Source organism: Mobula birostris, chromosome 22 (genome assembly GCF_030028105.1).
Source record: "Mobula birostris isolate sMobBir1 chromosome 22, sMobBir1.hap1, whole genome shotgun sequence".
NCBI classification, from domain to species: Eukaryota; Metazoa; Chordata; class Chondrichthyes; order Myliobatiformes; family Myliobatidae; genus Mobula; species Mobula birostris.
The window spans coordinates 29,980,908-29,997,311 of NC_092391.1; the positions used below are offsets into that span (position 1 = coordinate 29,980,908).

The following is a 16,404-nucleotide window of genomic DNA, read 5'->3' on the forward strand; positions in this document are numbered from 1 at the left end:
CAGGTTGGAGAAGCAACACATTATATTCCATGTGGGTAGCCTCCAACCCGATGGCATGAACATCAATTTCTCCAAAGTACAGTAATTTTCCCCCTCGCTCTTTACTCTTCTTCAATTCCCCGCTCTGGCCCTTCCCCTTACTTCTTCTCCTCACCTCCACTTGATGCCCCTCCTCCTTCTCCTTCTCCCATGGTTCACTCTCCTTTCCTAACAGATTCCTACTTCTCCATCCCTTTACCTTTTCCACCTATCACCTCCCGGCTTCTTACTTCATCACCCCTCTCCCACCATCATGACTCCACCTATCACATATTAGCTTGCACTTCTTCCCCCACCCACCCTCTTATTCTCGCATCTTCCCCCTTCCTTTCCAGTCCTGATGAAGGATCTCAGCCTGAAATGTTGACTGCTTATTCATTTCCATAGATGCTGTCTGACCTGTGGAATTCCTCCAACATTTTGTTTGTGTTTTCTGCATTGGTGCTGGGTCCTTTATTATTTTTCATTTATATTAGTGATTTGGGACAGAATATTGGTGGCCTGATTAGTAAGTTTGCTTATGCCTCCAAAATAGATGGCATCGTGGATGGCAAAGAAGATTGTCTGAAGTTATAAAAGGAAAGTGGGCAAGGCAATGGCTACTGAAATATAACTCAGACAAATTCAAAGTGATGCATCTTGGGAAGCTAAACCATGGCAGGACATATATGGTGAATGGCAGGGCTCTGGGGGTGTTATTGAATAGTGAGACCTTGAGGTACAAGTACATATTTTTCTAAAAATAGCAACACAGACACACAGCGTGATGAATAAGACATACGGTATTCTTGTCTTCATTGATCTACTTCCCTGTTGCTCTACGGAACAGTGATCTCGAGCAGCAGAGCTCAACGGATTTTGCTACAGAAAGTTGTAAAATTAGTCAACTCCATCTTGAGTTCTAGCCTCCATAGTACCCAAGACATTTTCAAGGAGCGGTGCCTCAGAAAGGCGGCATTTATTATTAGGGGCCCCCATCACTCATAACATGCCCTCTTGTCATTGCCACCATCAGGAAGGAAGTACAGAAACCTGAAGATACACACTCAGTGATTCAGGAACAGCTTCTTCCCCTTTGCCATCCGATTTCTAAATGGACATTAAACCCATGAACACTACCTCACTTTTTAAAAAATAAATAGTATTTCTGTTTTTGCACTGTTTTTAATCTATTCAATATACATATATACATATATACATACATACATATATATATATGTATATATATCATGACACATGCCGATGATAATAACCTGATTGGCTGATTCTTCTTTGCTGTCTTGAACTTGTCTCTTGGCTCTTCTCTTTCGCTCCTTCTAAGTTCGACAAGACCAGCATTGACCACACTTCTTGCTGAGACGATGTCAGGATGTTTCGAGATCCAGCTCTTCTTCATCCGCTTCACAGTAGGCAAACTCTTTGTTGCATCTGTGTGTGCGTCTATGAGCCATTGATAGCAGTCGGTGGCAGTCTCTTCCTCCTCCCTTTCCAGTGGGCCGAAGCAATTTCTCACCTCCACTGTGTACTGGGCTGGAAGAATAGGTTGTGGGGAGAATGCCTTCCAGTCTATCTTCTCCTTGGGACCTGTGGCTTTGGGTTGCCGCAGGCTCAGTCTCACTTGCATTGACACTATTCTGTGGTCAGAACTGACCGAGTTGAAGGTGCTGTAGGCTTCTGTGTTGCTCACACAATTACGCCATTTTGTTCTTACGAGGATGTAGTTGAGCTGTTTCCTGTAGATGGAGGCTCTGTTCTCGTACGTCCACAGTTTACCAGCTTGCTTCTTGAATTGTGTGTTGGCGGCAATGAGACTGTGTTCCTGGATGAAATCAACTAGATATGGTCCATTTCTGTTGGTAAAGTCTTGGTATGAGTATGGAACATCTTCCAGTCTGACCTGGGTATTAAAATCGCCGAGCACAGCCAGGAAGTTATGTGCCGGTATTGAAGTGACAGCTTTGTGAAGTTTACTGTAGAAGGCCTCCACTTCCTTCTCCTCGCTGTAATTGTGCGGGGAGTAACAGATGATGACAGAGGTTGCCGGGTTTCCGTCAAATTCCACAGTAAGGATTCTGTCACTGACTGAGACTACGCCCCTCAGTGCCTTCTTCGCCTTGCAGTTCAACATCAGCCTTACTCCACCTTCTGCTGACATCTGATGAGGTGCACCCCTCTACCTCTGTGAACCCTATCTCTTCGTCAGGGTGTACATGACTGAGTTCTTGGATCCCCGGGACGGAGATCTCCTACGTGCTTGCCTGTGATGCCAACTCTGTGCATTCAGGCAAGAGGCAGATGGCGTTTACGTTGAAGGTTGAGATGATCGTTTTTACCTTTTAGCGCAAAAGAGGCGCGGTTCGCTCGGCCCCCTTGTTGGACTCAACCCTCTCCATGGGGTTTGAGGTTGCATCTTCATACTGCCTGTCTAGGCCAGGGTCTGGGCGTTCCGTAGGGTTCCTGAGCACTCCCGGCTCTGGAAGTATAGGGTTTGTTGGGTGGTCTGTCGTCATAATGCCTTACAAGGCGCAAAATGAAAGACTGTGTGGCGTGTCACTCCTCACACAGAGAGTAGGTGGCCGTTGACTCACAAAGAGTTCATCCGCCCTTTGACAGGTTTTGTTTTTAGTCGTGCTGGGTGCCTACACACCCTCCTCCCTGGTTAACCGAAGTGCACCAGGGGGTGTGCTGGCTGTGTCACTGACAACCCGACCCAAGACAGGTAGTACTGGGCTACATGGTACCAGTAGCAAGGCAAGGCCCTGACCTGACATCTCTTTGCCACCTACGACCAACTGAAGGAAGAGGAACTAGCTGAGGGAATTAGAGAGGTAGAGGCTGCTGATGAAGCCAAGCAGCATGGAGAAGCATGGCACCTAGTGAACGAGATCAGCAGACAGAAGAAGTCCCCATCAGGTCAAATAAGTGGTAAAACAGCAGAGGACCATGTCCAGACATGGTCTACCCACTTTAAGAACCTGCTGCGAAGCCCTCCAACAACCATGGAAGAAGAAGAGGACGTACCCACGATATGAACGCAAGTCGACATCAATGATGACCCTTTCACCATTGAGGAACTGAAGAAGGCCAAATATGCACTCAAACAGGGCAGGAGCACTGGACCAGATGGGATACCACCAGATGTCCTGAAGAACTGCGTCCCGGATGACATCTTGCTGGACATGTGTAATACGGCACTGATGAAAGGCGACAAACCAGAACAGTGGTCACTCTCAAATATTATCCCAGTCCCCCAAGTCTGGATCCCTCATAAAGACAGATAACTACCACGGTATCAGCTTGACCTGCATCTTAGCAAAGCTATACAATCGGATGATCTTGAACAGGATTCGCACCGCCACTGACCCTAAGCTAAGATTCAATCAGAATTGTTTTCGGCAGAAGTGCACAACAGTAATGCAAATACTTGCTCTCCGTAGAATCATCGAGGAAGTCAAGAAGAACAACCTACCAGCCATACTTACTTTCATCGATTTTCACAAAGCTTTTGACTCCATTCACTGAGGTAAAATGCTGAAGATCCTGAAAGCTTACAGAGTGCTGGACTGTCTACTGAGAGCAATAGAGTCCAGCTATACCAAAACCACGGCGAAAGTTGTATCACCAGACAGAGAAACAGCAGTGTTCGAGCTCCTAGCTGGTGTGCTGCAAGGAGACACCCTGGCACCCTATATCTTTATAATCATTCTTGATTACGCTCTGCGTCAAACTTCCAGAGATCATGACAAGCTTGGTTTTACCATAAAACCAGGGCGAACCAAAAGGGTCAGACCAGTTACGCTCACAGATCTCGATTTTGCAGATGACATCGTCCTGCTCTCTGACCAGATGGAGGAAGCACAGCAGCTACTGACAAAAGTGGAAATTGAGTGCAATAAAGCTGGACTTCACCTAAACGCTAAAAAGACAGAGTACATGGCATTTAACTGCGACGAAGGTACTCTCAAAACCGTGAAGAATGATACCATTAAGAAAGTCTTTGACTACAAGTACCTCGGGTCAAGAATGATCAGTTCGGAGAAGGACATAAAGATACGGATGGTGCTGGCGTGGAGAGCTATGAACGACATGAAGGAAACCTGGAAGTCGAACCTGACCAGAGGACTTAAAAAGAGGATCTTCATAGCAGTCATAGAGTCCATTCTCACGTACGGATGCGAGACATGGACACTCACTAAGACTATGTGAAAGTCTCTAGATGGTTGCTACACACGAATGCTCCGATGGCTCTCGACTTGAGTTGGCAACAGCACATGACGAACGTCGAGCTCTATGACGACCTACCGATGCTCACCACTAAAATCGAGGCAAGAAGACTGCAACTAGCGGGGCTCTGTCTACGCCACCCCGAGCTACCTGCCAGCCTAGTGATCATATGGCAGTGGCGCCCAAGCATGGGAGGATGAACCCTGGGCGCCTTCCCAAGACTATGGTCGACACACTCCTAGAAGACAGCGGCGCGGCTAATGTAGATGAACTGAACACACTGATGAGGGAGAGGGAGAAGTGGAGAGTCCATCATCGTGCTCGACGCCGGCCCCCTAGGCCTAAGTCGACGTAGTAGTAGTAGTAGTGATTGGCTGAGATAGAGAACAGAAGTTAGGACGTTGTGTTACAGTCGTACAAACCATTGGTTAAGCAGCACTTGGATTGCTTCTGCCATTTTGGATAACATACTATCAGCAGGATGTGATTAACTGAGAGAGGATGCAGAAAGAATTCACAAGAATGTTACCTGGACTGGAGGACTTAAGTTATAACGAGACATTGAATGGGCTAGGACTATGTTTTCTGAAGTGAAGGGAGCTGAGGGGTGACCAAAGACAGATTTATAAAATTAAGGGGGCATTGATAGGGTCGATAATCACAATCTTTTCCCCAAGAGAGGGGAGACCAGAACTAGTGAGCTTAGGTTTAAGGTAAGAAGAGAAGATTCAAATAGGATCTGAGGAGCAACATTTTTTTTTACACAGAGACTGATAGGTATATGGAACGAGCTGCCAGAGGCAAATAGTCGAAGCAGGCAAAATTACAGCATTTAAAAGACATTTAGACAGGTATATGGACAGGAAAAGATTGGAGGCTTATGGGCTTAATACAGAGATAGACATCTTGGTTGGCATGGATGAGTTGGGCTGAATGGCCTATTTTCCTGTTGTAAAACTCTATGAATCTAAGGTTCATAGAGGACTTCAGCAGAAAACTAGGCAGCAATATCCAGATAAAACAGTATTGCACCCAGTGGAGCTGTTGCCTCACACCACCAGTGACTCAGGTTCAATCCTGACCTCCGCTGCTGTCCGTGTGGAATCCATGCATTCTCCCTGTGACCGTGTGGCTTTCCTCAACGTACTCTGGTTTCCTACCAAAGGTTTGTGGATTTGTAAGTTTATTGGCCATGGTAAATTTCCCCCATATGCCAATGAATGGCAGAACCTGCAGAGTTGAGGAAGAAATGGGAGGACAAGGCCTGATGGGCCAAATGGCCTCCATCTCTGCCATAAGTATCAGAGGTTATGGGCCCCATATCTAAGAATGGGTGTGTCGGTGTAGGAGAAGGTTCTCAGAGTTGTATACTGTATACATACTTAGATAATAAAATGAACTTTTGAAGCTTTAAACCCTTGAAAGGAGGTTTACATGAATCCCAGGAACAAAAGGATTAATGCAGGAGAACTGTTTATGGCTCTGGGCCTGTACTCGCTGGAGTTTAATGGAATAGAAGGGGGTGCAACCTCTTTGCACCCTACCATATATTGAAAGACCTTGACATAGTAGGCATGGAGAGGCTGTTTCCATTAGTGGGATACTCTAGGACCAGAGAGCACAGCCTCAGAATAGAAGTTTGTCCCTTTAGAACGCAGATGAGGAGGAATTTCTTTAGCCAGACGGTGGTGAATCCATGGAATTCATTGCCACAGGAGGCTAAGTCATTAGGTGTATTCAACGCAGAGATTGATAGGCTCTTGTTTTGCAAAAGTGCCAAAGGCTACAGGAGAAGGCATTAGGAATAGCATTAAGAGGGATAATAAATCAGCCATGATCGAATGGAAAGCAGACTCGATGAGCTGAATGGCCTAATTCTGCTCCTATGTCTTATGCTGTCAGTAAATATGGAATACATACAACAATCTCAGGAAACATTGCACCTTTTCCTTCCAATAACTTGGCACATGGATCATGTGAGCACGCTTCTGTGAATCTTTTACTCTAGGCTTCTATTAGACGGAGTTGATACTTTGATAACTTAGCAAGACGAAGAAAGCATTTCTCTCAAAGCACTGAACTGGTGTGGCAAATATATAAAACTTCCACTTTTTCGGAAAACAGTTGCACAGCGAGAGCTACACTGGCAAGAAGATGAAATGGCCAGGTGACATCAGCCAAGATAAGATGCATTGAGAAGGTCAGCTGTTGTAGTAATTTTCTGCAGTTGTTCTGTGCATTTTATTCAAAGTCAATAGTGACATGTTCTAATGCAATACACAGCGCAATTGATCAATATTCTAAAGTCTCAACACATTAACTCACACTTAGTCAGTAAGAGTGAAATATCAGAGGGAACCTTTCTTGTCCACCCTGTTTTCTACAAGCCTCCAGCTTTCTAGGAGATAATGTAGTAACATGGTGAATATCCCCTTGAATCAGAAATTTGGAACGGAATAAACACCTATGCATCTGGGATATGCGAAGTACAACAGAACTGTGTATGATTGAAAAGTGGGTCAAGTGTAAAAAAAAACGCTGAGGTCTAGATGACTATTAATTAAGCAGTGCAAAAGTTAAACTGAAAATAATGAAAAAAAGAAAACAGTAGACTGAAAGAAAAAGGCAAATGATTGAGCAATCCCCTGGGATATGTTAGGATTACTTTCAGACATCTTGCAAGAATACAAACCTGTTGGAATATTTGATAAGTTTTATAGACTCCAGAAGTAATTTAGGTTGAAAACTGGGGAAATTCCTTTGGGATTTATCATCAGAAATAGTTATTTGCAGGTTTCTATATTAAAATGCACAATATCCAAAGCTATTTGTGCACTTGAGTTATCTAGATTTTTAAAATGAAAATGAAAATGAAAAGCTCACATTCTTATAATTGCCATGGATTTAACTGGGATCCTCACTGGGCTATTTAAAGAAAAGCTGCCTTTATGTCGAAACTTGCCCTGGATTGGTCTGGCTGTGTAGGTACCCAGAAATTGCTCTGAGTGTTAGGGAGGAAATTGTAACCCTGCTTATGTCCTAATATGTATCATTTAATGGAATGTGGTATCTACAAATTCAAAATTACAAATAATGACATCAACATCAACTGCTCCCACTGAGCAATACATGAATCAATGCAAAGATATATTCATTATTTCCCGTCTTATGTACACACTAAAAATCTTATGACTTTAAGTCTGTATCAAAATATCAATTCAGTGAGTAATTTGGACACCTCATGTACACCAAGGTGAAGCTGTACCAGGGCTGTTCTGTCCACACTCTTGTACATGGCAGAATGCTGGTACCTGGCAGAGAACAACCTTGCCAGGCTGTTGTCATTCTTCACCATGAGCCTCCAGAAGAAACTCCTTATTTTCTAGCCAAGAAAGATCTCCAACCAGGCCCTACTCCTACAGTGTCACTAAGAGGACGTGGCTACAATCATCATGAGGAAACGTTGGAGATGGATTGGGCATGTGATGAGAGAAGAGGCCAACTCCATCATCAAGACAGGACATCAGTGGACCCTTGAGGGGGTGGAGGAAACGCAGGAGACCAAAATCTTGTAATGAGGAACACAGCATTAATGCTTGGCACTGTTCCATCCAGTCAGAAATGAGAACCCTGAACCACACCTGGAGCACAATAGAGAAGATGGCCAAGGAGAGACAGAGATGGTGGACCTCCATTTTTGCTCTATACGCCATGGCGTAACCGGGAGTAACTAGCTATAAAATTCTGAAAGAGGATAATAATAAGTTCATCAAACCCTCACTTCAGTGGGGATCTAATGTTTAATTAGAACAAGATGAACAATTGTAGGCAATATAGTAAAACCTTATTAAAGCCCACCCTATTTCCAAGTGGACTTCCTTTGAAGGAGGTCCCTCCTCAAAAAACTAGATAGGGAAGTTTATCTTCTGTTTTTTCCCATGATATAAATTACCTTGATGTTGATGCTTGTGGAACTTCAGTTCAGGTGCCAGTCAGCTTCACCATCACGAAGTTCCCAAATTCACTAGCTAAGCTCTGCCAGAGATTTTGTTGTTGAATACCCAACAGGTTCTAACAGTTGCTTGCTAAGATTCCACAGGATTTACACTGGACTTCGAAATGGCATAACCTGTCACTCAGTTCCACAGTAATAAAGGATGGACAATAAATGCCAATGTCTGTTGTATGGAAAGAAAATGATTGAGCTCACTTCACATTTATTTATGATGCAGGTGTTGATCTATATCTTCTGATGTATAAATTCACTGCCCGTATTTTCTGCTGAAAATGCAAAAAAAGGAACAAATGGATTCTGTGACCTTTACCTTTCAACAATCAATTTTCATGTTCTGCATTACAAGATTTTGTGCACATTCTATGCAGCTGGGAAATAAATAATAGAACTGTTAAAACCCAAAATGGCATTCTCAGTAAGTTGAATCCTTGACGCACAAACGGCTGCACAATTTAGGGCAAATTCTGTATCTTGTTTCATCCTAATTTAACTATAATAATATGTTTAGTTCGAATTATTTGGAAGCTTTTATCATCTAAAAGGTACACCTACAGGTTTGATCTATTTGCATACCTATTGTGATGCAGGCAATCTGGTGTAAACAGGGAAACAAAGTCATATGGTTCAGAAAATGCCATCGTCAATGTGAACCATCACTAATCATCTACTATAGGTTCATTAAAACATATTGAGAATACAGGAAGAGGAAAAGCAAGTCCAATCCATTTCTTCTTTCTCTCTTTCAGCTGCGTCCACTACTCGTGTGAAGCCACTGACTGTCAGGAGCTCAGTCTTCAAAATGCAATATTGAACTGTACGGGTGCTGGGCACTACAATGGGGACCGATGCATCGTGTCCTGCAAGGAAGGCTACGTGCTTCACCAGCGAAGAGACGAAGAGACCTCTAAGCGCCAGGTCAGTTGATACTCTTTATATCTTTGGGATTGTCAACAACAAGAAATTCTAATATTGCACTTAGCTATTTCTCTAACGCCTTGATTCAGTAAGGCTTGTTTATTCTATCTCAATTCAGACTACATTTAATATTTCAAAGGAAAAGCTTTGGAAATTACAGTACTGGGTGTAGGAAGCTAAAGCTGCCATTGCAGACATCATTTATTGTGAATGCCAGACATTGAGTAGAAAACTGCAGCCCCCAGGTGGATGTTACCTAACATTGCTGCTCGATGACAAAGAGAACGTTTCAAGATAGTACGTGGTTCTACAAGGCAATTAAGAAGCTGGGATCAGTCCCATCATTCCCATGAGGACTGAGCATTCTCTCTTGATTGTAGCTTCTCCAGAGATACCACTCCGATCCATTTACCAGATTCCCAGTCTCAGTTATCCACTTAGTATTGATTATAATCCTCATTATTTGTTTCAAAGATGTATCATATGAAAATGCCTTCTAATCTTATCTGAAGCACAGGATTTGATTGGGGCCCTGCATGAGGAAAGTTCTATTGGGTTGAAGTTTGTAAGCAGTGTTCATTGTGCAGACAGGAGGATTCTTGAACTGCGAATTTCTTCGAAAAGTGTTTAGATATTACTATTTATACAGCAAATAATCTATAAACCCTTCATAAAGTATAAAACACTTTGTGTGCATGATACATTAAGATTTCTCAGTGGAAACCCAGGAAAAATTAACAGGAAGGATTGCTTTATTATCGGATTGAGTCCTGCTTTAAATTTTCCCTTGCACGTGCAAACATCAGTAACAATGATGTACAATTGATTATACATACCAAACTAAGTAGCTCTTATATTCATAAAATCTTTGGGTTATAGAATTCTTATAGGGTGGACTTCCAAATTTCCCAGTCAGATGACCATTTTTCAAGTACCACCTTGCACAAGAGAACAATAAACAAACTGCTGGAGGAAATCAGCGTGTCTGGCAATATCTGGAGAGGAAAATGGACAGTTAATTTTCCAGGTTGAAACCGTTAATCTGGGGTGATTCAGGTACCCAGTCCAGATGACGTGTCCCAACCCAAACCTTGACAGTCCATTCCCTTCTACTGACGCTGCATGATCCACTGAGTTACTTCAGCAGTTTGTTTTGCTTCAGATTGCATCAGGTCTCTTGTGTTGCCATGGCAAAGCAGTAAGTAGCTCATGGGAAGATAAAAAAAAAATCACTCTTGAGCATCTAGGAGAAAGTTGATTTTTTAAAGCCTTGGTGAATTCACGTATTAGGTTTGAACACCTGGAAGTAGTGGTAGAAACAGGGCAGTAAAGCAATTTCATTGGAAAGCATTGAAAGATGCAGTTCTGAAGCTGGCCATTTCACCCATCAAGCCTGTACTGAATGTCAACCAGCCAGTTGCCCATATCCTACTTTGATCCAATATTTTTATCCTCCCTATATTAAATCAATCACCGACATACTAGGGACAAGTTATATTGGCCAATTAACCTAGCATGATTTTGTGATGAAAAAGGAAACTGAAGCATCTGGAACAATCACACAAGGTCACAGAGAGAACGTGCAGGCTCTTCACAGTCTGCACCCAAGGTCACGACTGAACTTGGATCTCTGGTGCTGTCAGGAAACAGTTCCATTCGCTGCTCCACTTTCCGCTGTCTGCCCAAGAATTTTTTTTACCCTTTTTGGTTAGCTCAGGCAAGAGATGACATGGCTATAGAAATGGGTGTGAGGTGGAGTAAGGAAGGAGGACAAAGGATGGAACTATTTTGCTATTATCTGGATAATGTCATTTACGGTTTTCCTGCCTTTCAGTTTTGTACCTTCATATCCAAGAACTACTTACGTGAGAACACTTGTTTCTAAAACATAACTTACATGCACCCTGAGCTAAAATATTAACTTCTCATATTTTACTCCTGGGTCCCAGAACAAGTCAGCTCACAGCTGTTGTAAGTTGGCATATTTCTTAAAACAGTGTTGAAGCTGCCAACTGAAGGCAGCTGTGAGCATACTAAACAAATCAGGTTCTTGTTTTCAGTTGTTCTGATTTGCACTTTGGATTGTTGTGGTGAAATGCAACCTAATCATTTTTTGTCCTGATAAGGGGCAGCAAATTGTTTCAAAATTCACGAACGTATTCTTACAGAGAAGAGTGCATTGATGCTAAAATATCACAAAACCCAAAGGCGTTGGATTAAACAGTTGCAAGGTGTTAGGTTCAAATGAAACATACAGTAGAACTCAGGTAACTTCCCTCCTCAAGTTTGATGTTATCTTGTAACATAGGAGATATGTAACATATCTTGTAATGGCAGATGCAATCTCAATGGCTCTTCACATGGCTTTAGATCACCTGGACAACACAAATACCTACGTCAGGATGCTGTTCATCAACTATAACTCAGCATTTAATACCATCATTCCCACAATCCTGATTGAGAAGTTACAGAACCTGGGCCTCTGTACCTCCCTCTGCAATTGGATCCTCGCCTTCCTAACTGGAAGACCACAATCTGTGTGGATTGGTGATAACATCTCCTCCTCACTGATGATCAACACTGGTGCACCTCAGGGGTGTGTGCTTAGCCCACTGCTCTACTCTCTCTATACCCACGACTATGTGGCTAGGCATAGCTCAAATATGACCTATAAATTTGCTGCTGATACAACCATTGTTGGTAGATCCTCAGATGATGAAACAGGACATACAGCAGCGAGATATGCCAACTAGTGGAATAGTGTCACAGCATCAGCCTGGCATTCAATGTCAGTAAATTGAAAGTGCTGATTGTGGACTTCAGGAAGGATAAGACGAAGGAACATATACCAACCCTAATAGAGGGATCAGAAGTGGAGAGAGTGAGCAGTTTCAAGTTCTTGGGTGTCAAATTCTCTGAGGATCTAACTTGGTCCCAACATATCGATGTAGTTATAAAGAAGGCAAGACAGCGGCTATACATCATTAGGAGTTTGAAGAAATTTGGTATGTCACCAAATACACTCAAAAATTTCCAATGGTGTACCATGGAGAGCATTCTGACAAGCTGCATCACTGTCTGGTATGTAGGGGGAGCGGGGCTACTGCACAGGACCCTGCAGAGAAGCTGCAGAGAGTTATAAATTTAGTCGGCCCCATCTTGGGTACTAGCCTACAAAGTACCCAGGACATCTTCAAGGAGTGATGTCTCAGAAAGGCGGCGTCCATTATTAGGACCTCCAGCACCCAAGGCATGCCCTTTTCTCACTGTTACCATGAGATAGGAGGTACAGAAGCCTGAAGGCACACATTCGGCAGTTTAGGATCAGTTTCTGCCCCTCTGCCGTCCAGTTCCTAACAGGACATTGAACCCTTGAACACTACCTCATTTTTTAATATATATTCTTTCTGTTTTTTGCACAATTTTAATCTATTCAATATATGTATACTGTAATCGATTTACTAACTTATTTATTTATTATTATTTATTTTCTATATTATGTATTGCATTGAACTGCTGGTGCTAAGGTAACAAATTTCATGACACATGCCAGTGATAATAAACCTGATTCTCATTATGATTCTACTTGAGTCCACAGATTTGTACAGTATAGAGCACGAGGTGATTTAGCCCCTTGATCTGGTATCAGTTGACAGAAATGAAACAAAGGGTATATTTTTTTCCATATTAAGTGAAACACAGCGGGTCTGATAATTCTGTGATGTTCATTAATCTGCCAGGTTTCATTCACTGAGAAAATTAAGTCTGCTTTTTTGACATTTGTTACCTTAATACAGCAATCAATAATGTTATACTGGGTTCTGGAGAAGTGCTTTCTCCCCCATCTGATTCTATAAACAGAAATATACAGTACTTGGTTGGAAACAAGTGTGCAGATGGCACACCGAACCTTTCTTTTGCCTGCTGCTCTTTAGCCTTTCTCAGATTTCTGTGCCTGCTTGCTCATGGGCAGAGGTCAGGGAAAAGCTGGAGGTCAAAATGCCACTGTGTCCATCTTCCTGCTTTGCCTCTGGGTTCATTAGTAGAGTACTAATGTCCTGAGCAGATGCTATGGCTTCTCTTCAGGCCAGCACTAGGAAGTCAGCCACCCTTATTGAAAAGGTAAGACGGTTACCTATTTTATTTTACCTTATCTTGTGCAAACATCTCAATTAAGAGCAGAAGAAAACTCCATCCCATCAATCTCCCCTGCAATCCAATATAATGAAGTCTACTCTCATCGTAACCTCCACTGTTACTGTTTTAATGCTTTCATGACTTAATACTTTTGGATGCTTTCATTTTTCATGTAGTTTAAAATAATTAAATAAAATGCACTGGAGTTCATTTGACTGTTTTTGAATGACTTTCATCGTCAAGGATATTTAAAAATAATTTAAAGACCTCTGACAGCATTGGGCTGCCAATAACTCATCATTATATTCTGAAGGGGAGCCTTATGTAACCTGAGGCCAAGCCAGTGCATTACCTGAGACGCTGCTTGGGTACAAGGGTCATCCAGTCTTCTCTATCTGTTATAAATTATGCAAGCAGGCACTGTGGGCAGTAAAGTCTGGGAGCAGGCTGTATACAAGACCATTAAGTAAAAGGACAGAAATCTGTCTCATTCACATGCTTCCAAAATCCTTCAATCTCTATTGCACTATGGTCATTATATTTCTAATCATTACAAGCACACATACAGTGTAGAAGTAATTTGATAGCTTGTGAATTAAACATTAATTTCTTAAAGGTAGGAAGTAATTGAACAGTATTTAGTGGATTAATAGTGGCCATGATATATTTTTCCTCAGAAAACCCTGAGTTTAATATCAAATGCTATGATGCTGAAGGTGAAATGCCATGTGCATCTTTGACAGGTGTTAGTCAAGGTGTCCACCATATTAAATATTCACTCTGTAAGCCCACACATGAACAACAGAGATCAGGTGAGGCACATAGTTTTAACAGTGCAATATTGAATAGGCCTTGTTAATTTTGCATAGAAAATTTGACTGTCCATTCATTATCACATTGAGATAGACATTTCATGATCCATTTATAACTTCCCTAATCTTGCAGTGACCTACAAGGGTCAAATCGTGGATAGATTCCTCCTAAATAATCTAAGGACCCAATGTGTCATATTAAATTGTAGGGCTCAGGATTTTATTGCCTTCATTAACTGCTGAATTCATCAAAACTTATCTGAGAATGACACTCCCAGCAGGTCCTTCTCGAACAGGGGTTCCCAAACTGGGATCCACGGACCCCTTGCTTAATGGTAATTGGTCCATGACATGAAAAAAAGTTGGGAATCTCTGCTCTAGAACATCCTGGTGAGGTAGAACAAGTTCCACCCATAATTCCATGCCACACTGACAATGATAACCTCACTTGTGACTTGTGTCACGAGAATTTTTGGGAATTCTAGTGAGGCTGAGTGTTGTCAATATTCGTGGAACACAACATGGGCTACGAAAGCAGAGCCCAAAATTAAAGCTGACTGCTGAGGATTCTCCATTGTGTTGCTATTTCAGAAACAATAACTGTCAGTGAGTAACTATAACCGTGAGATGTTCTCTCCGTAGGATTACAGAGAAAACAAATTTTGTTACTATCTATTAAAATTAATCTATTCAAAGGCTATAAAACACAGAGGAAGGGGAAATATGAATTAGTAATTTCCAAAAGACATTAACACTCAGGGTCAACCAGTCATTTCAAACCCGACTCTAGCTAATTAAGACAAATGTTTTGGTGTAGGCCTCAATTTCTCCACAGGGAATTTTCTGGGTTTGAACTGAGCATGTGCAAGCTATGCGCGTGTGAATCCTGCCTTTGCAATCCACTGGGCTTCTTTATTACAAAAACAGATTGAGCAAGGCAAAGCATTTAAAGGAATAGTTTTCTGACTGATAACAGATCTAGTGCACAACAACTTTCATGATGTGGCTCTTGTATTTCACAATGTTCATTCTTTCTGAAGAAAATAATAATAAAAATAATAATAAATTATAGAGCCAGACATAAATTGAACCAGGGCATTTTTACATGTGGTAAGACTGTTGATGTAGAGGATATTTTAGATTCAGTACAGATAGGTTTCCATTTTAAACTGAAAGAATCCATGCAAGTTGAATGCCTCATCTGCAGCACCAAGTTCTGTTTACAAGAGGAAATGAGTACAAAGTCACTCATGGTGCCAAGATGATGGTCATCAGGCACAGGGGCCACAGGGCTTGATGTTCAAACCTACTGTCAGTGGCAATGCTAAAACATGACGCTTTGAGTACAGTAACATGCAGGTCTATATATTTAACTGAACGACACCGTCAAGGGAAGGTTGTCCCCTCCTGGTTACACGCCCACACTCAAAAGTTAACACATACAATGGTGCCTTAGGTGAGGTAGCTATGTCATTTGCTTGTCTGCATGGCAAAGTGACAGGTTACTATTTCTAAAATTCAACTGCCTCAAAGCAGAGGGTCTTCGATTTGTAAAATATGAGCACATTTCATTTTTATTACAGCCCTGACACGCTCACGAAAACTGTCAGGGAGGAACGGCACATCTTTAAATCATTAAGTGTCGTGTTTCTTTTATTGGCTGTGTACTAACAATGTTTCTTTAAACAGTATATTTTTCTCACAATCTAAACTATTTTACAAACCAAAACAAAGTTTTAATTTAGTTTGAATAGTTCAGTTTCCAGGTCGCTTTCTACATACTTTGGAGCTCTTAAGTAGGTCATTAGTTCTTAAAGGGGTACTGAATTTATAAAAGGTCTGATATATAGAATTATTTGCAATAACATAATAGTATAAATCACATCACTTGCACATACAAAAAAAATGTTTCAGTAAAATTATAAAGTTATGTGCCTACTCGAAGTTCCAGTTGAGTTAACTATGGAAATTCTGATTTACTTGAAAAGAATAAACAAGAAAATCACAATGATGGATTAACTTTAAGGTGAAGAAATGTCAGTGTAAAAATTATCCATGCATTCAATCTTCTCTTCAAATTCCTTCATAGAATTACCCTTGTTGGTCACATCTCAGTCCAATAATAAGTCTACATTTATTCAAGTCTGGTTTCTAGGGCATCATGTGAATTCCATTGTCTCACCATCAGTAATCTTCAGTCAGCTGCACCTTTATGCTCTGAAATTTCACATCCACTCTCACAACATCATCAGCCCCCGCCAC

At 41.8% G+C, this 16,404-nt stretch overlaps 1 protein-coding gene across 6 annotated transcripts in view; it reads left to right on the forward strand.

Moving 5' to 3' along the window:
• Positions 1-16,404, forward strand: part of LOC140186348 (pappalysin-1-like) — a 367,560-nt gene that overhangs the window by 182,568 nt on the left and 168,588 nt on the right. For all 6 annotated transcript variants that reach the window (XM_072240504.1, XM_072240506.1, XM_072240505.1 and 3 more), the window contains exon 14: positions 9,025-9,193. In XM_072240504.1, the coding sequence (XP_072096605.1) occupies positions 9,025-9,193 (169 nt within the window). The remainder of the gene's footprint in view (positions 1-9,024; positions 9,194-16,404) is intronic.